This window comes from Leiobunum rupestre, chromosome 7, assembly GCF_980474605.1.
Source record: "Leiobunum rupestre chromosome 7, qqLeiRupe1.1.hap1, whole genome shotgun sequence".
NCBI lineage: Eukaryota > Metazoa > Arthropoda > Arachnida > Opiliones > Sclerosomatidae > Leiobunum > Leiobunum rupestre.
The window spans coordinates 37,892,386-37,917,670 of record NC_143390.1 but is presented as its reverse complement, the minus strand read 5'-3'; the positions used below and the strand labels follow the sequence as shown (position 1 = coordinate 37,917,670).

Genomic DNA, 25,285 nt, shown 5'->3' with positions numbered 1-25,285 from the left:
TCAGGTGGCCGGGTTACAATGCGAGCCAACAGCTCCCTACACTAACTAATAATAATAATAAATAAATAATAAATAATCAGCTAGGCTAATACCCAAGGCACCACCTTAGGCCTAAGTCATCAAGCGACTTTTGAAGCCTTTTAATTCAGGTGGCCGGGTTACAATGCGTAGGAGGGTGGTGGCAAGCCCTGCATGCCACGTGATCGAGCCAACAGCTCCCTACACTAACTATTACCGTTAACCTCAACAAGTTTTTATGGAAGGGGAAACCGAAGAGCTCGGGGGAAAACCCCTTAAACCAGTGGGGAGAGAACTTGCAAACTCAACGCAGAAGGAGTTGTTCCGAGTTTTCACCCAGTGCCACAAGCTGGGATCGAACCCGGCTCCTCTTGCTGCGAGGCGAAAGTGCTAACCACTCCGCCACCCCAACGCTAACAAGTTTTTAAATTATTCATATAATTTCCTATAAATTCATGTGAAATTTCCTATATTTACCTAAAAATTACTCCTATAATTTCCTATAAAATGACTATAAATTTCCTATATTTTTTATAAAAAATTGGTCACCCTGAAGATGTAATATTTGGTAGTTCAAATATTTTCTTCTCGGTAAGATGACAATCTGTCAAGCCTAATTTAGACCTTATTTATTTATTTCTAAATGATTTACGCTACAAAAAAATACCAGGTGGAAGATAGTTTTTTCAAGCCTTTTATTTAAAAAGTTATATTTTCGAAAACCCTAGACACGAAAGCACCCAACATCAATTGATCTATGGTAAACATTTCAAGCTTCTCGAACGAATCTAGCGCTAGTTGACGCGCTTGAAAAATCTACCACTAACATGAAAAATATTCAGGCATGCGCCCAAGAATGAGTTAAGAGTCTCGGCCCACATATTCCGATAAAAATACGCAGGCATTTTTCTAAGGGGGCTGGTAATCTTCATAAATATTTTAGCGTTCATAGCTTATGAAGGAGGGCATTTGTCCCGTTTACAAGCCCCACGCTGCGCTCGCCATGCGTATAGTGGAAATAATGTTGGAAATTATAATGGAAAACAGGGTTTCCACGGTACCTGGAAATGTCAGGGAATTTTAAGAATTAGTCTAAAAATCAGGGAAATGCCACGGAATTTTAAGAATTAGTCTAACAATCGCTGAAATGTCAGGGAATTTTGAGAATTAGTCTAAAAATCAGGGAAATGCCACGGAATTTTAAGAATTAGTCTAACAATCGCTGAAATGTCAGGGAATTTTAAGAATTAGTCTAAAAATCAGGGAAATGCCACGGAATTTTAAGAATTAGTCTAACAATCGCTGAAATGTCAGGGAATTTTAAGAATTAGTCTAAAAATCAGGGAAATGCCACGGAATTTTAAGAATTAGTCTAACAATCGCTGAAATGTCAGGGAATTTTAAGAATTAGTCTAAAAATCAGGGAAATGCCACGGAATTTTAAGAATTAGTCTAACAATCGCTGAAATGTCAGGGAATTTTAAGAATTAGTCTAAAAATCAGGGAAATGCCACGGAATTTTAAGAATTAGTCTAACAATCGCTGAAATGTCAGGGAATTTTAAGAATTAGTCTAAAAATCAGGGAAATGCCACGGAATTTTAAGAATTAGTCTAAAAATCAGGGAAATGCCACGGAATTTTAAGAATTAGTCTAACAATCGCTGAAATGTCAGGGAATTTTAAGAATTAGTCTAAAAATCGGGGAAATGGCAGGGAATTTTAAGAATTAGTCTAAAAATCAGGGAAATGTCAAGGAATTAAATTTCGATTGTAAATAGGAAACCTTTACTTAAATTTAGGTTAAACAAATAAAACATTTTGCCACAAAATAAGTCAGGAAAAACCTGGAAAATTTGAATTTGTAAAAACTGTGGCAACCCTGGAAAAGCATTTCCGATTATGAAAATGTTGACATAACTTTAAAATCGTTAGACAGATTAAGTCCCCAATAGAAAACGTATAGACGCGACGTTCGCATAGACTACTCGCTTTCTAACTAGAGCGTCATATCTCCACTGATTAAAGCGATCCCAGCTGTATCGCCAGCATGGTCCTACGCGTTTCATCATTATTGTTGGATTTGTTCGCTACTGGAATAATGGCTAATAACGCGGTCTTATCATTAAGTCCATCGTCCAATATTCCTCCGTGAATGCTCTCTGTCGTGGCTCTGATTCTCCTGGATCCTCTGTTAATCTTGAAGAGCATAAGCGACATGTCGTTCTATATAGTTGAAGTCAAGAGCCGGCTGCAGTTTTCAGGACGAGTTAATCCTCTGGAAAATAATAAGACGGAGAGCGTCCAATGTTCGCTTTTCGCTTCGTTCCACGATGAAATTAATGTATTTTCCGCTTGAATTATTTCAGCTGTAATTCGGAAAATTTTCCGAAAATTAACGAGGCCTTTTTTCCGGAAAAAGAGATAAAAAAGGTTTTCACTCCATGATTAGCTTAATATTGTTATCAAATTTAAATGTCGCGGCATTTTCGCTTCATTTTTTCGAACCGAAAAGTAAACCTAAACCTCTAGACTAATTCAAAATAAAAACCCTTAAAAAGTTTAATTTTTTTATTTTTGAAAATCAACTACTCTATTTCATATCTTCACTGGCAAAACATTCTTTGTAAATTGCGGTAAATGTTTCTAAATTGAAAAAGTAATTTAAATATTCGCGGGTCAGTTTGACCCCGTTTCCTATATCGCGTACAGGCAACATTTTAATTAATTAATCTTAGTAAATTACCTTTTTATTTGGTATTCCACTCGCGTGTATTAAGGCTATAAAAAACCCAAGTACAAAAACGAATTTTTTAATGTTAGAGAAACGAAATATTTTTAATCGTAGCTACGCGCCGCGGTACTGGAACCATGTCCTTCGTTTAGTTACGAGGTAATTAGGTGCATCGTATCCCCCATTAAGTAGCCCTCAGTGATGTCTTAACCTAGTCGCGTACTGAAGTCGTAATTCCGTTCTGGCTATTACGGGCAAGCTATTACAACAGGGCAATTGAGGAAGTTGGCCCAAGATTAATTACATTTAAATTAAGTTTTAATTAAAAATAATATTAAAATAATATATATATATATATATATATATATATATTATTTTTAATTAAAACTTAATTTAAAGTTAGATTAATCTTGGGCCAACTTCCTCAATTGCCCTGTTGTAATAGCTTGCCCGTAATAGCCAGAACGGAATATATATATATATATATATATATATATATATATATATATATATATATATATATATATATATATATATATATCAAAAGGTTATGCAAAAATTTGAAGGAGTTGTAGGGGTGAGTTGAGAAGTATGCCTGTTTTTTCTAAAATTTCCTACGATGAGTTAAAAGAGCGCCAGAGAGCTTCAAAGTGTGGCCTACTAGCCCCTAGAACTAGGCTTCAACAAGCGCAAAACCAAGCAGCAGGGAAATGCGAACATTAAGGTTTGGGTTCGTGTAGAGGTCGAGGACGGTTAATCATTATCCATGTTTAAATTTATTTTGTTCGGGAAAAAAATGTAAACCAAGAAATTTAAAGGTTAATATTTCGGAAAATTATTAAAAAACATGTATTAGTCGTAAAATTTTATCTTTTTATCGAAAAAAACGTCGTTTTTCTGATTAATTTTACAAATTTATCAAAAAATTAATCGGATAATACAGAAATATAAATTACTTGATCAAAACGTTTTACGAATAATTTTAAGAGCTTTATCTATTGAATAAAAGTTAATCATCCCCGACCTCTAGGTTCGTGTGATAGGTTAAAAAAGGACTTTTAAAAAAAATCGAGGTAACCAGCGTAAAAAGGTAAACTTAAACAGTATTTAAAGTCCCTGCTGCTTGGTTTTGCGCTTGTTGCAGCCTAGTTCCAGGGGCTAGTAGTCCACACTTTGAAGCTCTCTGGCGCTCTTTTAACTCATCGTAGGAAATTGGGGAAAAAACAGGCATACTTCTCAACTCACCCCCTACAACTCCTTAAAACTTTTGCATCACTCTTTGAAACACCCTGTATATATAGTCGTAAGTACTACAATAAACCATACGTATGACGTATTTAGTTTTAGCCCTTATAATGTTTTAAAATCTACGATAACATTATATAATTTCTAAAATGGTTAAAGGATGACGTAAAAGTAAGATTAAAAAGATGAATCCGCGTAATATCTTCGATTTTAAATTAGGCCACTCAATTTCAACTTCGTTCGGTTCATTTTTTTTCGCGCCCCTTACCTCTGTTGCCATCTATTCTGCTAAGTTGGCATTTAAAGAATACCTTTACGAAATTTACTCTTCAATGTAACCGAATTGGATAGGATTTATTATGAAATTATGATGGAACCTATACCCCAAATTGGACTTGGTTCTAGTATAACCCTTGGTCATCGAGGAGTTAGTAATTCGTAAAATTGTATACCTGATTACTGATTTCCGAAAAATATTCTCGGATTTCTCACAATGTTTCTAAAGGCGCTTTCCTTTGATATATCACAATTTATCGGTGTTTCCCTTTTATTTCTCAATTTTTATCGGTGCTTTTCTTTGATTTCTCACAATTTAACGGTGTTTTCCTTTAATTTCTCATTTTATTTGGTGTTTTCCTTTGATTTTTTACAATTTATCGGGGCTTTCCTTTGATTTCTATTTTTTTTTGGGTGTTTTCCTTTGATTTTTTACAATTTATCGGTACTATCCTTTAATATCTAATTTTTTTGGGTGTTTTCTTTTGATTTTTTACAATTTCTCGGTGCTTTCCTTTAATTTCTAATTTTTTTTGTGTTTTCTTTTGATTTTTTACAATTTATCGGTGCTTTCTTTAATATCTAATTTTGTTTGGGTGCTTTCTTTGGATTTTTTACAATTTCTCGGTGCTTTCCTTTAATATCTAATTTTGTTTGGGTGTTTTCCTTGGATTTTTAATATTTTTTTGTGTTTTCCTTTGATTTATCCCAATTTTTCGGTGTTTTCCTTTGATATCTGACAATTTATGTGATTTCCATTTATTTGAAGTAATTTACCTAATCATTTCTGCCAACGTTTCCGTCTTTCTTCATTAATTGTCGAAAGAAATGTTTGAAAAATATTTGAAGTTGCTAAAAGCTTTTGGCGGTGGTCTGAAAACGCCATTAGAGGTCCCCGTTTAGTTCGCGTGTAGGAAATGTAGAGTTATCATCTGAAAGGTGTCTGTTTGTATATATTATATTTTGGTTGGCGTCGTCAATGGGACTCTGGAGGGCCAAATATTGGGCACTACGCCGGCCCATTCAATTCGTTACCGTTCGAATCGCCCCTGAGTCGTCCCACTCATTCTCAATCTGTGCCGAAGGAAACCCATTCAAATTGAAACGAACAAAATTCCTTTCCAATCTCTAAATATACATTTCGATTCCTCTTTTTGGAGCCTAAACTCTGATAAATTCGTCGCTCTGAGCGCCACGGCGAAACAGTTGTCCAAAGGCGAATAAATTTACCTCAGTCGGATAGAGTTCCTACGACCGCAACCCTAAACTCGCGGCTCTAACCTCGTTCCCGGTTGCTCGGGCCTTTACATCTGACGGAATTGAAGAACGGGGGAATATACAAAAGCCCGCTCTTCGTTACCCGCTAGTTGCTTAGAAGTTACTGTCTATCGATATCCTCTTTTGATGAAAGTGCCAGGAGAGCTCGAATATCTTAATACGGCGAACGTGACCTGGAGAAGGACTATACTTGATCAAAGGCGAGGCTTGTTTGACGTATACAGGCAGAGACGGGTCGATATCGCGAGAAAGGAAGGCGCTGAGAAACTGGCTGTATTCATATCCCCGCCTCTGTCCGTCCGTGTACCCGCAATTGGAAACGTTCGTACATTTTGGTCGGCGGAATTTTAAACAATTACCTTAATTAAATTTTACAAAGCAGTTGTTGAATATGCCTATATGAAGTTCTGAAATTAATAAAAATAATATTTATATTTTAAAACATGGGGGGGATTTGAATAAATTTGCTCTTTAATTAAATCATTGATTTATTAAATTAATACAGTGGTGGTAAAAATGACAAAAAATAGTTTCAAAGCAATTCAAATAATAACGAATATTTCAATTTTCCTTTCCGTAGCGAAGTATGAACCTATTAGGCTGGAAAGAAACATTAATGGCTTAAAAATAATCAATTATTTCAACAAATAATTTTTTTATAAATAAATCGTTTTTATTTAAATTAAAAAATATATAAATAATATTTATATTTTAAAACATTAAGAAAAGTGTGAGCGATTTTTAAAAAATTGGTTTTTAATTAGTTTCGAAGCAAAACAAAAAATAACGAATATTTCAATTTTCCTTTCCGTTACCAATATGAGCGAAGTATGAACCATTTAGGCCGGAAAGAAACATTAATGGCTTAAAAATAATCAATTCAATAAATTAAATTTTTTATAAACAAATCGTTTTTAATTAAAATTAAAAAAAGCTTTCGTGAAAATAGGTCCACTGGTCTAAAAACGCCTGTAGAAGTATTCCACACGCCCTACTCTCGTGTTCAGGGAGAAGCCATCCGCTGGAAAATATGCCTTCGTACTTTATTCCATTTTCATTGTTTTCGTGTTTCGTGTCAGACGTGTTTTACCTAGTTAGAAGTTTCTTTTTATGGTAGCACTACTTTTTCTTACGAGAGTTTAAAAGCGGTGTATTCCTCCGCCGTAGCCTCGCCGCTTATGATAACGCGGCCATGTCTTGATTCTTAACCTTATCACTTCTATCTGGAGTGGATGAAGGCTTGTAGTTGGTGGAGGAGGTGGCGATACACCGCGACGCTAGCTTCTACGAAACTTCAATTTTATCCCCAATGGGACTTGATAATAAATGTAATTGGTATTAGTTCCCTATATCGAACCATAGCAGTGCCTTATCTCGATACCAATATCAATTTCGGCAATCGCGAGCCCTTAAAATTAGGCATTTGATATATCTTAAAGTGGTAAGACAGGATTTTCTGATGGTATATCAATCGATAGAGCGTAAGCGGAAATAATTCGTCTCTCCGGGGTATTTAGAGTAAAGATATTGTCCCATATGACGTAACCTAAATGCTCTGACGAATATATCGTAAGAGCGTTATTTTGTTCCATTAGCTAACCCAATTTGAAGTGGCGGAATATACTACAATTCAAACCAATCAGACGGGTTTATTTCCCATTTACACCGATTACCCTTATAACTGAGTAAAAAATGTAACAGCAAACGTCCTAAATACACCGACATTCTGCTAATAGTTTATGGTGTAGTTACTGTAATAATTGGAAGCGAATAATTTGGAAAAACGTAAAAATTTCAAACTTTTCACTCCGGCGTAAAATCTCGGTTGGCAATAACCATGTGGTCGATCGTTGATCCGTAACATTGGTATTTGATTTCTCGGAAACCCCTTGGGAAAAGGTTGTAAATGATACATAAATCGATAGGAAATATCGAGCCTTGTGCCTAACTCATTTATATTACGTATCGTTTTTGCGGTTCGTTCGATCCACTTTCAAACCATATAGATGATGGACTACGTGACGTTTTACAATAGCAGGGTTCGTACACGACCTGGAAAAGTCAGGGAATTTTAAAATGTTTCCAAAAGGCCAGGGAAAAGTCGGGGAATTTTGAAAGGTTTCCAAAAGGCCAGGGAAAAGTCGGGGAATTTCGAAAGGTTTCCAAAAGGTCAGGGAAAAGTCATGGGATTTTAAAAGGTTTCTAAAAGGTCAGGGAAAAGTCAGGGGATTTTGAAAGGTTTCCAAAAGGTCAGGGAAAAATCATGGAATTATAAAAGGTTTCCAAAAGGTCAGGGAAAAGTCAGGGGATTTTGAAAGGTTTCCAAAAGGTCAGGGAAAAGTCGGGGAATTTTAAAATGTCTCCAAAAGGCCAGGGAAAAGTCAGGGAATTTTGAAAGGTTTAAAAAAGGTCAGGGAAGAGTCAGGGAATTTTGAAAGGTTTCCAAAAGGCCAGGGAAAAGTCGGGGAATTTTGAAAGGTTTCCAAAAGGCCAGGGAAAAGTCGGGGAATTTCGAAAGGTTTCCAAAAGGTCAGGGAAAAGTCATGGAATTTTAAAAGGTTTCTAAAAGGTCAGGGAAAAGTCATGGAATTTTAAAAGGTTTCTAAAAGGTCAGGGAAAAGTCAGGAAATTTTGAAAGGTTTCCAAAAGGCCAGGGAAAAGTCGGGGAATTTCGAAAGGTTTCCAAAAGGTCAGGGAAAAGTCATGGGATTTTAAAAGGTTTCTAAAAGGTCAGGGAAAAGTCAGGGGATTTTGAAAGGTTTCCAAAAGGTCAGGGAAAAATCATGGAATTATAAAAGGTTTCCAAAAGGTCAGGGAAAAGTCAGGGGATTTTGAAAGGTTTCCAAAAGGTCAGGGAAAAGTCAGGGAATTTTAAAATGTCTCCAAAAGGCCAGGGAAAAGTCAGGGAATTTTGAAAGGTTTAAAAAAGGTCAGGGAAGAGTCAGGGAATTTTGAAAGGTTTCCAAAAGGCCAGGGAAAAGTCGGGGAATTTTGAAAGGTTTCCAAAAGGCCAGGGAAAAGTCATGGGATTTTAAAAGGTTTCTAAAAGGTCAGGGAAAAGTCAGGGGATTTTGAAAGGTTTCCAAAAGGTCAGGGAAAAATCATGGAATTATAAAAGGTTTCCAAAAGGTCAGGGAAAAGTCAGGGGATTTTGAAAGGTTTCCAAAAGGTCAGGGAAAAGTCAGGGAATTTTAAAATGTCTCCAAAAGGCCAGGGAAAAGTCAGGGAATTTTGAAAGGTTTAAAAAAGGTCAGGGAAGAGTCAGGGAATTTTGAAAGGTTTCCAAAAGGCCAGGGAAAAGTCGGGGAATTTTGAAAGGTTTCCAAAAGGTCAGGGAAAAGTCGGGGAATTTCGAAAGGTTTCCAAAAGGTCAGGGAAAAGTCATGGAATTTTAAAAGGTTTCTAAAAGGTCAGGGAAAAGTCATGGAATTTTAAAAGGTTTCTAAAAGGTCAGGGAAAAGTCATGGAATTTTAAAAGGTTTCTAAAAGGTCAGGGAAAAGTCAGGGGATTTTGAAAGGTTTCCAAAAGGTCAGGGAAAAATCATGGAATTATAAAAGGTTTCCAAAAGGTCAGGGAAAAGTCAGGGGATTTTGAAAGGTTTCCAAAAGGTCAGGGAAAAATCATGGAATTATAAAAGGTTTCCAAAAGGTCAGGGAAAAGTCATGGAATTATAAAAGGTTTCCAAAAGGTCAGGGAAAAGTCAGGGGATTTTGAAAGGTTTCCAAAAGGTCAGGGAAAGATCAGGGAAAAGTCAGGGAATTTTAAAATTTCTCCAAAAGGCCAGGGAAAAGTCAGGGAATTTTGAAAGGTTTAAAAAAGGTCAGGGAAGAGTCAGGGAATTTTGAAAGGTTTCCAAAAGGTCAGGGAAAAGTCAGGGAATTTTAAAATGGTCCTCAAAAGTAAGGGAATTTTAAGGAGTAAAAACGCGAACAAGTAAAGAGACCAAGAAGTGGGGGAGAAAACTAAGCTTTATTGGGGAAAAATATGCGGTACTTCGGCCTTCAAGGCGAAAGTACACTGTTAAAAATAAAGGTTTTATTTTAGACCTTTAAAGTGCTTAAAACTTTTTCCAATATTTAAGACCATTCAGGGTTTTATCATAAACCATAATTAAACCTTCTGCTCCCCAAAGTCAGCCCTTTTGTGGAGTTTTTAAGTACTTATTTTACACTATTTTATCCATTTCACTTCATAAACAGTAAGAAGTTAATCCTTTTTAACTTTATTTTCAGTCCTTTATAGGCCCTTATTTATTTAATTTTTGTGATTATTCAATACGAGTCAATTTATTAACCATTACCATGACCAGATTAGGCTGGTTTTCGCTCGGGGGAAATAGCCGAAAGAGCGTCCCTGAAGTCTCTGAACGAAGAGAGTTGATCACGTAAAGTACCTGCTATACACATTGCACGAATTCTTGAGTGCCTATATTTGGGTTATCATAGTTTGACGCCTTAATCAATATCCCCTATATTTAAAATCTGTTATAAAATTTTTAAAGACTTCACCTTAGTTAAATAATCCTGGTGATTGAAATATCTTCGCATTATGTTATTTTAAAGAAAATATTAAAAAAATAAATAACTTAGTATTCAAATACTAGTCTCGAAATTGGTCCAAATCATTTTTTTCTTCGTTTAAGGAAATTAAATGGGTATTCAAAAGGACTAAATGTTAAAACATAACTTTTTTATACCTTTACCACCAGGACTGGAAAAGGTTTATTCTTAGGTCTCGTTCCTTTTCAATACCCCAAAAGGTATTGTATTAAACATAAAAGAGTAAAATGGGTCTAAAATAATTGATTAGACTGTTTTTAGTAACCAAATGGTTTGAAATAAATTAAAAGTCCAATTTTGGTCGTTTTATAAACCTTTATTTTTAAGTGTACTGCATATTTTTCCCCAATAAAGCTTAGTTTTCTCCCCCACTTCTTGGTCTCTTTACTTGTTCGCGTTTTTACTCCTCACTCTCTGGACCATTGGTGGTTCTCGTGTTTTGCTCTAAGGGAATTTTAAAATGATCCCAAAAAAATCAGGCAAATAAATTTTTGAAAGAAAATATTTTTCAAGATTTTTACCTCAAACCATTCATTTATTCTACAAAAATGGTAAGGAAAACCTGGAAATGTCAGGGAATTTACCTCCGGAAATTTTGTACGAACCCCGAATAGAGACCAAGGTTTGACGTGTTTTACGCGGTATTTCGTTGTCCTTTAAGATATAACGTGGAAGCTTGGTTTATTTGCTAGAAAACATGAAGTAGTAAGTGACATGACCGTTGAGGTCAGACTGGGCCATCCAAAGCCTGAGGCTCTCAAATAAAGTCCCGAGTGCGCCACGTGTATTTTAGAGTTGTCCTAAAAGACGGATGCGAAATAATCGAATCGCTCGACAGAGGGACAGACGGAGATGACAGTTTACTTACTGAATAACTCTCAACAAGCCCGATGGAACAACGTCCTTTTTCCTCCTCCTGCTCTTAGCTATTCCGGGGAAAAACTGTGACATTTCTTAAGCCTCGTACCCCCGCATCACGCCACTATCGGGAGAAGATAAAAAAGGGATGTTGAATCAGATCCCTCTTTCTTACATTCGCCCCTCGGATCGAATCTTGAAAATTTATTGGGCAAGGGGATTTCATGGACGAAAACCCAGAAGCGGACTCTTTTCGCGTCCGATCCATCGAAAGCGCCATTTTGATTTCCTTTCGCGCTGTAGGAAATATGACAAATTTGGATTAAGTATCGCGATTAAGAAGAATCTCGGACGTATACGTCAGGATATTGATCGGTGTCTTCGTAGTTCCGAGTGGTACGGGGAACTATCCGGCGACGTCATCCTTCGACCATCCCTCGCGCGGCCTTTGAGACTCCGTCTCGACTCGAGGCCTTGGCGCGGATTCGGCTTTGAGGGTCGTAATTGGTGGCCGTGAAAGTGGGCAATCCCGAGGTGTCCGTACTTCGATACGCCGATGGCCGCTCATTTTTCGCCCTCTCGCCCGTGACAATCGATTTATATCCGTTCCCGGCCCCTCTCGCTCACCGCTCCCTCTGGCGTTTTTATTTGCGGTGGCTCTTCTCAGTATACTCTGATCCGTAATGACTTTTTCGTCTCGGCCGAAGAGGACGCCACCTAGTGGAAGAGTCCGAAGCCGCCTTCGGGAAACACTTTTTGCCGAACAATAACAGTTGTGTTGCGGCGTTCCCAGTTATAGGTTAGGGTCGTCCTTCATTTTGAAGTTTACTAATGTTTTAGGTCTTACCTTCCTCATTTCGTTCCAATATACGAAAAAAAAATTCGAGGTAGCTTAAAAAGATGGTCCTCGATTAGAAGAACAGCTAGAATAGGGGTAACTAACCCTCTAACATTTGAGATTGAAAAGGCTTAATGAAGCTTAAATTAAGTCCACACGCAAACCGTGAATGCTACCGGTAATTTTACAATCAGCTCTTCGTCTTTAATTATTAATATTTCTTTTATATCAAATTAAATGAACTCTAACTTATTTTACTTAAATTATCACTTTAAATGCATCAAAACAATTTCCAAAAGGACAAGACAAAAAGAATTTTTTTCTTGTAGATGATTAAAAGTAAAATAGAAATAAATATTTTAATTCTTTTAAAATACTTTATATGTTTACATTTATTTTTAATTTAATTAAACGCGTTATCTTAAAAGGAAATCATTTCGATAACAATTATTTATAAAATCGCTCTTATTTCAAGCCCGCGAATGTCTAGTTACGGCACTGCAGAAGGCCCAAAGGTTGTTGATTTTTTAAGTTTTTGCAAAAAAATATTATTTTTTATTTTGTTGATTTATAAACATTTAAGTACTTTTTTCTAGACAAATTAATTAATAATTTCCGTGCAGCTGTAATGTAAACTAAAATTTAAATAAATCTTAATTAATTTCATTACTACTTGTAACTAAAATTACTCTGAACTGACAATTCTACTGAAACTACATAAATAAGTTTAATAGGTGATTTAAATTATATATTTCATTAAATCATTTCATTTAAAACACTGACAACCCTGTTTAAAAGTATAAAATTCGTAATTCGTCTTGAAATTTTTTTTAATCATCTGAAGTCTCAGTCCTCTGGGTTTTGTCCGAAGCGATTCTCGACAGCACTCTTGGACGTCCGCGAGAAATAATAGATGACTTGTAATACAGCTCGGAAGTACACGTGGATGAGAAAGTAGACGCGCCTCTCACTCCCGAAGCGTCACTGACGGAGCGTTGTTGCTCTTTCCGAGCGTAGCCCTCCTTCTAAATAACTATATCAACTGCCGCTCTCAAACGCGGATACTTTCATTGAATAATTCACTTTAGTTTGTGTCGCGTCACTTTCGAGAGTGTATAATATTGTTACATTTTACTGAGAGCTATTCACAAGACAGACTGCATTAATTAGGGCTCGGCGTTCGGAGAAGAAAATTTTTGGTTCATTTCTTTTATATCCTTATCCGAATAAAAACTTATTTGTTGCATATTAAATCGTAAATAATAGTCGCGAATAATATCCATAAATAAATAGTTAATCGATTTTTTTATGATTAATTGAAATTTTGCCGCTTAAAGGGATCATAACCCTACGTGTTTGGTAGGGTGCACTAAGCTTACTCAAAAATCCACATGACGCGCTACGGTGAAATAGGATGATTTCCAGATAAAACCTCTATAGCACGCTGCTAATGACCTATACTTTATACTAGAAATCTACTTGTATATTTGGGTTTAAGGTCATAACCCCGCTGATTTCCCCGTTATATTTTTAAACAAAAGCATCGTAAGTAGTGAATTAACTATATATCAATGATTACGTAAATAGTTAAGTCATAAACGTGCTATTTGAAATATATTTTCTTCTTGTAGTTTTCCCTAACTATCTATTAAATATCGACTTGATCCGCATTCAGTAAGAATATTCGTGGTAAAAAATTCTTATTTATTATTCCAAAAATATTCCTATGATTTTTTATCTTAGGCGCCTGGGAGGAATGGAAAAATTTCCCCCCTAAATTCCGATAAAGGTTATACTCCCTTTAATTTATCCGTTTCCCCCTAGAATAATGGAGTTCGTCGCCGTTTTGAGTCCGCTTGTTCCCGCGTCACACGAAGCCTTTGACAGCGCCTCGATCGCTAGGGGAGATTATCTTCTTGTGATCTTGGATTAATAATATAAGCTTACTATATATATTATTATTCCAAGTTGTGATGACGTCACTCCGTTACTAGCTATCAGTAAAATATTCCCCAAAGGGACAAGATTATAGAAAAATATTATAGACTTATGGTTTCACGTATGGAGTTCGCACGATTCCTCGCGGTACGTTAGCGCAAGGACAGTAGGATTCTAGGTGAAAATGTACAAAGGTATAATTGTATAAAAAAAAATTTCCTAGGAAAAAATTTACATGGTAAACATGTACATGTGTTTAAAGTTACACGGTAAAAATGACCATCGAGAAAAAAATTATTTTTTTAAGTATATAAAAAGCTCTAGCATATTATTATTTTTTAATACTAAGTATATAAAAGCTCTAGCATAATTATGCTTCGTTCTTAGTACGGCTAAGAATTGGTTTATGGATGGCACTTTCGGAGTTTCACCTCATTTATTTGCTCAGCTGTACGTAATTCACGCCGAAATCGGAAGAGACCGGTGCCCTTTACTGTTCGCACTTATGCAACGAATGACGGTGTCATCTTACGAGGAACTTTTCAATGTAATCCTAGACCGCTGTGAAGCTAATCCCAATTCTATAACTGTCGATTTCCGGTAAACTACGTAAAATCCGCCACCACCAAAATCTTATTCGCTTCCGCGTACGAAGAACACCGCCGCTTTTTCCTCCTAACAGTTGGAACTGCCACAAAGCGACCACAGACTGTACCCCACGCACAAATAACGTTTCCGAGGGTTGGAATAACGGGTTTGCCAGACTAGTGGGACACAATCATCCAACTGTGTGGACACTTATAGAAAATCTCCAGAAAATCGAGGCAAGAGTACATAAAAGAATTTTGGATGACGAACGTGGTATTCAAAACACAAGACGCAATAGAAAACAGTACGACGAGCTCCAAAAGCGTTTATATTCTTTAACAGACGAATATTTACAAAAAAAGAAAACGGTGTTAGTAAAAATATTCGGTTTGGAAACCCCGACGTGTAAACGATTTTGTAATTGTTTTTAATAAAAATTTGTACATTTTTACCCTTTTGATGTACATGTTTATCTTGTACATTTTTACCTTTGTACAAAATGACCGACTACCGGACAGTAGATACAGGGTCGAGAAAGCAGGGGGAAAAAATTGATTTTAAACGTCTTCATATTCACGGGGAGTTAGATGTAAACAAACCGCGGCCATTGTTAAGACGTGGTTCACCATGGACAGTATTATTGTAGTTAGTTTTTACCATTTTGATGTTAAATTAAAAATAAAACTACGAGCGTAAATAAAAAAATGCCCATTTGTTTTGAACACTAAAGCCTCGTCAAGAACCGCTAAAATAGGTGACCGCCATTTTTTTGTTTACAACTAACTCTCCTCGCGTTTAGGTCGTTTTAGGTGAGATATTCCAACAGAGGCCGCCAATACACTTTCTCGTCCCTGTATCTACTGTCCTTGGTTAGCGGTACAAAAACCCATGATACGTCAATAAATTTCAAATATCATGTCCTCGCCGGCATTGCTAACATTTGTGAGATTGGGGCCCCGGAAGTGGGGCATTTGCACATTTTTTAGTATTTGTTGGCGATTTAATTTCTGGCTATTTTCGACTTAAAATGTACATAACTTTTTTAAATTAAGACCGACTTTGTTGTAAATTATATTTTTAGTTAGTACTGATTATTGGTGAACTACGTTTGCATTAACAAATTTTAATTTTAAGTGAGATTTTTGGTTAATTCGCGGGACCCAACCGACCCGCGTACGCGCTATTGTGATAATTGGAATTCTTATCAATTGACTCAGGCGCCATCTAACTCCAAAAAAATTCATTCGCGTGTCGCTACCTCATTTCCAAAACAAGGTAACTCGATTCATTTTTCGATAAAATTAATTTTAATTAACGCGTTCATGTTTCGCTACCTTATTTGCAAAATCAGGTAACTCTAAAAATTAATTTAAAGAGATAGTGTCAGCTAGGGAAACAATTTAATTTTTTAATTTAGTGTTCTTCATAAGATAGCGTTTTAGGTCCTGATTCCGAAAATATATATGTTATAGTACTTTAAAAGCTATTTAAGTATGAAAATTTAATTTAAAATTTTGGGTTATGTTGGCTTCCTTTAAACTTTACGGTCTTTACCCAGTCTCTACGTCATTCTTTCACGAGAAGTCAAGCCGGCTAAAGCGTCCTGTTCGCGCGCGAGCTTGAGAAAAAAGATTTCTAAACCCATTTGGGACGTCAGAGAAAGCCTACCCATCCATTTAAGAACTGAAATTTAATAGTGAATGCGTAACATTTAATTAAAATCATTATTTCCACAATTATTATCAACGCATATTCATATATTTTATGTAAAAATTAAATATGGGCAAAAAATTATGTCACTATCTCTTTAAATTAACGTGTTCGCGTTTCGCTAACTTATTTCCAAAATTAGGTAACTCGAAAAATTATTTTTCAATAAAATTCCTTTTGGTTTTGTTAAGTTAATGTTAAGATGATTGGCAATTTGTTCACATTTAAAATTAATATTTAAAATATAGTTAATACATCGGGGGAAATGTGTGTACTTAAATGTCCGTGACATCTTGTTTATCTGCCGAGGCTGACCGGACTCCCGAAGCATTTGAAAACTAGAATAGCAATGACAAGTTAGCTTGACGAAAAATACTGGTACAAATTAGCGGGGCTCGTACATCCTAAGGGATAGGATAGGGTTTGAACCCTCCCAAATTTCTTCCTATAAACTAATAATTATCTCCACAGGGTTCGTACACGACCTGGAAAACCTGGAAAAGTCAGGGAATTTGAAAATTATTCCAAAGGGTCAGGGAAAAGTCAGGGAATTTGAAAATGTTTCCAAAAGGTCAGGGAATTTGAAAATGTTTCCAAAGGGTCAGGGAATTTGAAAATGTTTCCAATAGGTTAGGGAAAAGTCAGGGAATTTGAAAATGATTCCAAATGGTCAGGTAAATAGTCAGGGAATTTGAAAATGATTCCAAAAAATCAGGCAAATAAAGATGTATTAAAAATGATTCCAAAAGGTCAAGGAAAAGTCAGGGAATTTAAAAATCATTCCAAAAGGTCAGGGAAAAGTCAGGGAATTTGAAAATTATTCCAAAAGGACAAGGAAATGTCAGGGAATTTTAAAAGGTTTCTAAAAGGTCAGGGAAAATTCAGGGAATTTTAAAATGTCTCCAAAAGGTCAGGGAAAAGTCAGGGAATTTTAAAATGGTCCCAAAGAAATCTGGCAAATAAATTTTTTAAAGAAAATATTTTTACCTCAAAACATTCATTTATTCTACAAAAATGGTCATGGAAAATTTGGCAATTTGGGCAGGGAAAATCTGGAAATGTCAGGGAATTTAATTCCGAAAATTTAGTATGAACCCTGCTCCGGTAATTACGGCCCTCTCGGGGCCCCGAATTGTTGTTTTATCGGAAACCGGGCCCACTCTCCGAAGGTCTAGACGTTCCCGTTTAAAGGTCGGGTGCTTCTTCTCTATTGTTATTGTTGTTGACGGTTTAATTCTTAGAGGATTTGTTTCTCGAGAGCATATATATTTGGCTGCTGGAAAAAGCTTGCTTTCTGTCTCCTCCCCGGAGGTGACGCTTCGCTTCCTTTGAGCCCGTAAACTTGGCTTCCCTGCCAAGATATTCGGGGCTCTAATGAGAAAAGTAGCCGCCCAACTGACGACCTCGCTCTTCTCTCTTCGACCCGCAGATATGTCTCCCCTAAATTTCTCTTCCACGTGAAAAAAATCTTATCTCGGGCCATCTAAATGGTCTGTCTAGCTTAACCCCCCCCCCCTTTTTTTTGGGTTTTGCCCACCCTTCTCCCATTCTCAGAAATTCCAAAATCGAATCTACTTTAACACTGATATCTTCCAATTTGTTCTCGGCGGTTTGTTCTAAGAAGCGTAATGTAAAATGTATCTTTGACATTTTTCAAAATAATAATCTGACGTAATTATCAAATCGTAATATTAAAATTATTGCGTTAAAGGAATCGGTGTCGCCAAATAATAAACATCAAATCGAATATTCGTTTTTCCTGATCGAATAGTCGAAAATGTGTGGAAATAGAATTTGATATTATCAAATAGTTTGTAAACTGGTCAAGCAACCTCTAGCGTTTACGCCATTTTTGACTTAATTATTAATAATAAATAAATAATAAATTATTTTATATGAAATATTATACGAAATACTATTTGGTATTTGATCGGAGTTTTGGTCTAAAATATTCGACTAAATTATTCGCCATTTTAAGTGTACTCCATTTTTTTTTGACATATACCTATAAAAATATTTGATATTCGATCCCGATCCGCAATAAAACATTATTTCTATACCGAAGATCTTTTATACAATCAATAAAATAAAATAATGCGCGTCTTTAAACAGCCTTGATTTACACTGATTAGCTTATCTCTTAACGATTCTGCAATTAAACATTCATTTTTGGCTCAGTTTAATTTTCGTCTCGGTATAAGCTCTTTATTTTTAGCAAACAATCTCGATCCGTCTCACTCTCGAATACTTGGAAAGTTGTTTGAACTTCTCGGAAGCTTTTCGGTCGTAGTCCTTTTAATCGACTCGTAAACAAAAGGCGTAAATGAACACTCGTTTCTTTCATGAACTCCGCGCGCGTTACAAACGCCGAACCCTTTTAATCTCTTTCGCAATTTCCGTTCGCTCGACACCCATTTCGTCGCTAAAACGCTAAAATAAATTTGAAAGACATCCCCAATTTTATAAAAGCGTAAACAGATGTTTCATGGTTAAAACCAAACCGCCGGATTCGGTGATGTTTAAAAAATCAAGGACGAATCAGCCATAAAGGTTTCACCGTTATTCGACACATTGCCAAAAACAAATTTACCCAGGAGCTGAAAAGTCTATTTTTATAAACGCTTCCAAAATGTAAAAGGTGTGGGAGGAGGATTCGTGATTCTCTCCCCCGAGTCTATAAGTTTACGATTATACCGGCGCTCCGTTTTAAGACGATAGTATGAGTATACCCGCCTTGTTTACACCACCAAGTAACGGTTGGTTTTGGTAAAAAACTTGCCGTCGTTGCTGAGACGGTGACATTGAAAGGAAGCCATTTACGAGGCAATACTTCAAACCGCGTTTCCGAAAGGCGACCTTGGAGACAAGGAGACTTTACGCGGACGATGCCGGATTTTTTTGTCGCCCGTCTCTCTTTCTTTTCTACTAAAACTTCTAAATTATCGCGAAAGATAATAAGATTGAACGCGAGTTTACGAGAGACGCTGATCCAAGACCAACAAAAAGGCGTCCAATTTGGCAGCCCTTTTTATACGAATATTAACCCTATCAATTACTCCGGAGAGTAAGAAAGTGATAAATGCGAAGTTCGCCCAAATGTTCATCCTCTTGATGGATAACCAGTCAACGGGTTTCTTTTTTCCTCTTTTACTCATTTATATTTTGCTAATTTTAAATTATCTTAAGCCTCGGGGTCCCAGCCAACTTATTCCTTTATTATCATACTAATCCCAGACGTAGCTTCGTTCCTTTTCATCACAATTTTTCTTTTAGCGTTTGGTTAAAATACAACTTATAAAAATTTTAAAAAGTTTACAGACTAATAAAAAAATCCTTTGGTATTTTTCTTCCAACGCGTGACTCTCGTGAAAATTGAGAATAACGCGAAGATTTTAAAGTTTCCTCTATAACTTGGCTTAAATTAATATCACTTCTTTTATAAGCACTATCTTTCCATATTTTAATCCTATTATTCTGAAACGTTTTCCCTTTAATTCCTAGATATTTTTGGAGACATTTGACTAGGTGTCCTTTAACAATGGGCGACTAAGTGGTTTATATTGCGATTTAAATCGACAATTATATGAAAATATACAAAAAAATATTTATGTAGAAATATCAATTTGAAATAAGTTAATTACCAGTAATTAAATATAATTAAGATGAAATAAATTTATAGTTCAAATGATCGCCACACGCTAATTATTTGTCAATTTGTCAAGAAGAAGAGGCATTACATGTTTAGAAAATTCTATAAAAACAAAATGAAAATAAAACAAAATCGACAAAAAATTTAAATCAACGAAAACAAAACAAAATCGACAAAAAATTTAAATCAACGAAAACAAAACAAAATCGACAAAAAATTTAAATCAATGAAAATAAAACAAATACAACAAAAAATATTAAAACAATGAAAATAAAACAAATACAACAAAAAATTTAAATCTTAAATGAAAAATAATGAAAATAAAAAATAATGAAAATAAAAAATAATGAAAATAATAAATTATTTAAAATAAAAAATTAATGACAATAAAAATCAATGAAAATAAAAAATAATGAAAATAAAAAATCAATTAAAATCCAAAATCCTATTTAAATCAAAATAATTTAAAATTGAAAAAAATCAACAAGCACGCTCTGTAATCGTACTATATATTGAATAAATGGTGTGTGTTGGTTTCTTTTAGCATAATCTACGATGGGTCGTATGAGGAGGGCGTCGAGTCGGAGTGTAGCGCCTGCAGCCGCGGGGTCGAAGAGGACGTCGACGCCGAGGATCACTTCGTCAGTTTCCGGATCACTATGACCAGCGAAGACCTGCTGCAGCCCGGACATGTCGTCAAGGAGCGATGGAAAGTGGTCAAGAAGATCGGCGGCGGCGGATTCGGAGAGATTTACGAGGGGCTGGACTTGGTCACCCACGAACTGGTCGCCCTCAAGCTCGAGTCCGCCAAACAGGCCAAACAAGTACTCAAGATGGAGGTGGCCGTGCTCAAGAAACTTCAAGGTGAGACCCGGCGCGATTATCAGCCAACGCCGAAAACCGGTACGCGATCACGTTCAAAGGTCGCGGCTAAACTTCCAAAAATAGAGAGATTTATACCGCCCACTCCAACTAATCACTGCCTTCTCTAGTATTAGAGAAGGCAGTGAACTAATGATCAACCTAATGGCATTACAAAATCATAAGGCTAGCACTACCAGAAGTATATAATACCTATCTTACTAGAGAAGTATCTATATGACATTAAAATGAAACGTGTTCCTTCTCATACCCGATGCAGTTTCCAATAGGTGAGATTTTCTGGCATATTCCGCATTAGGAATTACAGGGCCCCCAGAGGTCCTATAATTCCTATAAAATCCTATATTTTCAAAAATGTCCTACAATATCCTATATTTTTAGCAAAATCCTAAAATTTTGATATTTTGCCCATTTCAAATCCCGCCACTCACGACGTCAGTTAAATTGCTAGAATTAGCTATAGGGTAAATTCCTATACAAAGTCATTCTAGTATATACTTTTGTTATTGTTAACATGGTTAGCTACTAGTATATTTTTCTGATAAAATGGTTAAATAGTTTTTTTTAAGTGAAAATCATTGATTTATTTATCTAAATATAGATTTTGTTTTTAAATGCATAAAGTTAGTAAATTAAATAGCATATAATTTATAGTGCTATAAAGTCCTATATTTTTAGAAATATAATCCTGTTTTTCCTATAAAAAAAAATTGAAAATTTGAGTGGGGGCCCTGGAATTAACATTGACCGATTATGTTACTCCACCTAAGAATACAAAATGTTGAAATTATTAATAATAATTAATAATAATCAGCTAGACTGCTACCCAAGGCACCACCCTAGGCCCAAGTCATTTAGCGACTTTTATTGCCTTTTCATTCTGGTGACCGGGTTTTAATCCGTAGAGGTATTTTCCCCGATGTAATAGCTGTAGTTAGTCTCTACAAAAGGTGATGCAAACATTGTAAGGAGTTTTAATGGTGAGTTAAGAAGTATGCCTGTTTTCCCCCATTTTCCTACGATGAGTTAAAAGAGCGCCAGAGAGCTTCAAAGCATAGACTAAGAAAGGTTTCACAAGGACATTTCGCGTGTGACCCCCCTTAGCTTTTTCCTGTATAACCGGCGGCGCGAGACCCCCCGACTTCGTTAATGGTGCGAACGGCCGCGCGCCCAGCGGATTTTTAAGAAAGTGGTGATCACGTGCATATTATTTTCAAACCCATATAGTACCTCACGTGTATCACATCTGATTTCTAAAACACGTGCTAATAAGAATAATATTTGAGTCCTTCGAATTTGGTTCGCACCAGCATTTTGATATACGTGGCGCCCTCCCGTGCTGAGACTTTACATGGTCCTAAATTCACGCGCGAAATGTCCTTGTGAAACCTTTCTTAGTCTATGTTCAAAGTGTGGCCTACTAGCCCCTGGAAGTAGGCTGCAACAAGCGCAAAACCCAGCAGCAGGGAAACGCGAACATTAAGGTTTGTGGTCGTGTGATAGGTAAAAAAGTACTTTGTAAACAAATCGAGGTAACCATCGTAAAAAAAGTAAATTTAAACAGTATTTAAAGTCCCTGCTGCTTGGTTTTGCGCTTGTTGCAGCCTACTTCCAGGGGCTAGTAGGCCACACTTTTAAGCTCTCTGGCACTCTTTTCACTCATCGTAGGAAAATGGGAAAAAACAGGCATACTTCTCAACTCACCCTTACAACTCCTTAAAATTTTGCATAACTATTGAAACACCCTGTATAATCACGTATTTTCTTCTGAAAATAATTTAGAAAAATCAACTAAAACCCGTGAAGATGCACGTTTTAAGCGAATAACATTAGACGAATACTTCCGCCGTTAAGCGATATCTTATATACTTCTGGTCCTACTTTATTAATGGTTGAAATCAGTTTCGTACTAGACCTGTCTGCAAAACTCCGCCTAGATTAATCCCCCCCCCCCGCTTTAGCATTTTACGGTCCTTTCAGCCCCCCCCCCCTCGTCGTCTCTCGCAATCACCCTTAGAAAGAACATCCCACGTTTTATAGAGCATCGGGTAATTCGCTTTACATTGTAGTAGGCCTAAATTGGTTTCCCGCTTTAAGGAAGGTTTCTCGCGAAATGTGGTCAAAATGGCCACCAGCGCCCGAAAGCTAGACGTGATGGCGGAAAGCCGAATGAGGCCGGCCTTCAAATAAAGGGGAAAGTACGTCACGCGAAACCTAGGTTTATATCGGTAAAAAGTCTTTTCGTCTCTGACCGTATTGCCAGGTGGGGCCGACCTATTTACCCCTCTCCCCGGAAATCAATTACGCTTATATAAGGAATCTCATTTTCTCACTCCTCGCTGTGTATTGATTTTTTTCGCCTCGTTCACCGATGTTTCTTGTACAGCCGAGAAAAACCTCATTACCGGTCTTTACGAGTGCCTGTCTCGTCCCATAGATTCTAATGTAAAGATATTCGGAAAATTGATCGTTCCGTTGACACTCGTCTTGTTTAGCTTGTCCGACACCCTCGTTTTCGTTCGATAATTTTATTCCATTTAAATACTTCAAAATAAAGGATTCCCCGTCGATTTTGATTGATTGTAAGTCGAATGTTAAACTTTTATAGCTTAATTACTTTTTTATTCCTATTTAGTGTTCTATATTTTTTTATAATTAGCTTATTTAGTTTCCTATATTTCCTTATAATTCGCTTATTTAGTTTCCTATAGTTTCTTATAATTCGCCTATTTAAATTTCCTATATTTTCTTATAATTCGCTTATTTAGTTTCCTATAGTTTCATATAATTCGCCTATTCGCTTATTTAGTTTCCTATAGTTTCTTATAATTCGCCTATTTAAATTTCCTATATTTTCTTATAATTCGCTTATTTAGTTTCCTATAGTTTCTTATAATTCGCCTATTTAAATTTCCTATATTTTCTTATAATTCGCTTATTTAGTTTCCTATAGTTTCATATAATTCGCCTATTTAGTTTCCTATAGTTTCTTATAATTCGCCTCTTAAAATTTAAAGTTTTCCTTTAAAATTTTCAAAGCCTTTCGCTGGTCACCCTGTATATAGCTATACCTTTAACCTAGAATGTATTCAGGCAGCCCTCTGTCGGCTTCGTGGTTTCCGGTAGAAAAGCCACGCCCTTTCACCTTTCCACGCGTACTCTTTCCTCTTTTCTCCAGGTAACCGGGGGGGGGGGGGGGACCCTGGGAAGATCGTGGGCTCATTCTATCCGCGTAGGAGGTGGATAATATCTTCCGGGAATCATAAAAACAGAGGTTATTGTTGCGATGTCGTATTCACTGTGAAGCGAATTAATTCCCGCTTCAACAAATCCTTCCATTCTCATATACGTAGGGACATAAACCAAGATATGTCAACGCAAAAGACTGTCACAAATAAATATAATGGCGTACGAAGAACAAATGACGTATTTTATGGGATCCTTTTATAGGCGCCAACTTATCCCGCACCTTCAATAAGGGAAATATATAAATTGGGTAGCAGCTCGCGTAAAGAGTCCCAAATACCATTCTTTGAATAAGTGACAAATCGAATGTTGAATCGCGATGGAAGGTTGTCCGGATTTTGACCTTTTTGACCTTGTACGTTTTCCTCTTGGTATAAATAGGAAAGGAGCACGTATGTCGCTTCATCGGTTGCGGTCGCAACGACCGTTTCAATTACGTAGTGATGCAATTGCAAGGCAAAAACTTGGCCGAGCTTCGGCGCAGCCAACCCAGGGGAGCCTTCAGCCTCAGCAGCACTCTTCGACTGGGCTTGCAAATCCTCAGGGCCATCGAGAGCATTCACGACGTCGGCTTCCTACACAGAGATGTCAAACCTGTAAGACATCAATTCCTATTCGTCCGGCTGTACCCGTAACGGTCTCTTTTATTTTCGTAGTCCAATTTCGCCATGGGCCGCCTGCCCCACAACTGTCGCAAAGTGTACATGCTGGACTTTGGTCTGGCCCGCCAATACGTCACCGCGACGGGGGAAGTGCGTCCCCCCCGGGCGGCCGCCGGATTCAGGGGCACCGTCAGATACGCTTCCGTTAACGCTCACAAGAATAAGGTCTGTCTCTTTTTCCCTTTTAGCTATTTTCATTTTACAGCGTGTAATTCCGCGGTCTGCCTACGCTCACGCTTTCTTTTTGCAATATTAATAGTCTCTCCACACGACTCGGACGCCCAATCTCCTTCTACTACCATCCCGATATTAATGATACTTTAAGCCGCGTAGTCCGTGGCGTCTTGCCAGATCAGGACCGCTATTATTTCTCGGGCTAAGTATATCAGGACCGCTTTAAGTAACTGCGCTTTTTGACCTACTAGATTTACAAATCATTCGCGATACTCAAAAATTAATTTCCGACGCTAGAAATTTTCATTCACCGCCATAAGTCTATAGCGATATCATAAGCGTGTCAGTCAGTCGAAATTATTACGTAATAAGCATTATGGTCGACAATACAATACAATAACAAGCTCCCGCACGTGCTCTACTTCGACAGGGTTCGAAAAAAAGTTTTTTTTTTCATTTGGGTGGGTTTCTTATTTTAGTATACAATTTCCGTATTTGTATTAGACGATATGTAAAAGTATTCAGATACTGCAAAGCTGAGCCAAAGGACTTGTAGAAGTACCGATTATAAGTTTCAAGTTAACAAGCCAGTTAACTTTGTAAAGTTTGTATCACATTACAATTAATAATA

At 36.7% G+C, this 25,285-nt stretch overlaps 1 protein-coding gene across 6 annotated transcripts in view; it reads left to right on the top strand.

Moving 5' to 3' along the window:
* Asator (tau-tubulin kinase asator) overlaps positions 1–25,285 on the top strand; it is a 60,745-nt gene that overhangs the window by 19,964 nt on the left and 15,496 nt on the right. For all 6 annotated transcript variants that reach the window (XM_090154368.1, XM_090154367.1, XM_090154365.1 and 3 more), the window contains 3 exons: positions 20,235–20,554; positions 24,200–24,414; positions 24,475–24,645. In XM_090154368.1, the coding sequence (XP_090010494.1) occupies positions 20,235–20,554; positions 24,200–24,414; positions 24,475–24,645 (706 nt within the window). The remainder of the gene's footprint in view (positions 1–20,234; positions 20,555–24,199; positions 24,415–24,474; positions 24,646–25,285) is intronic.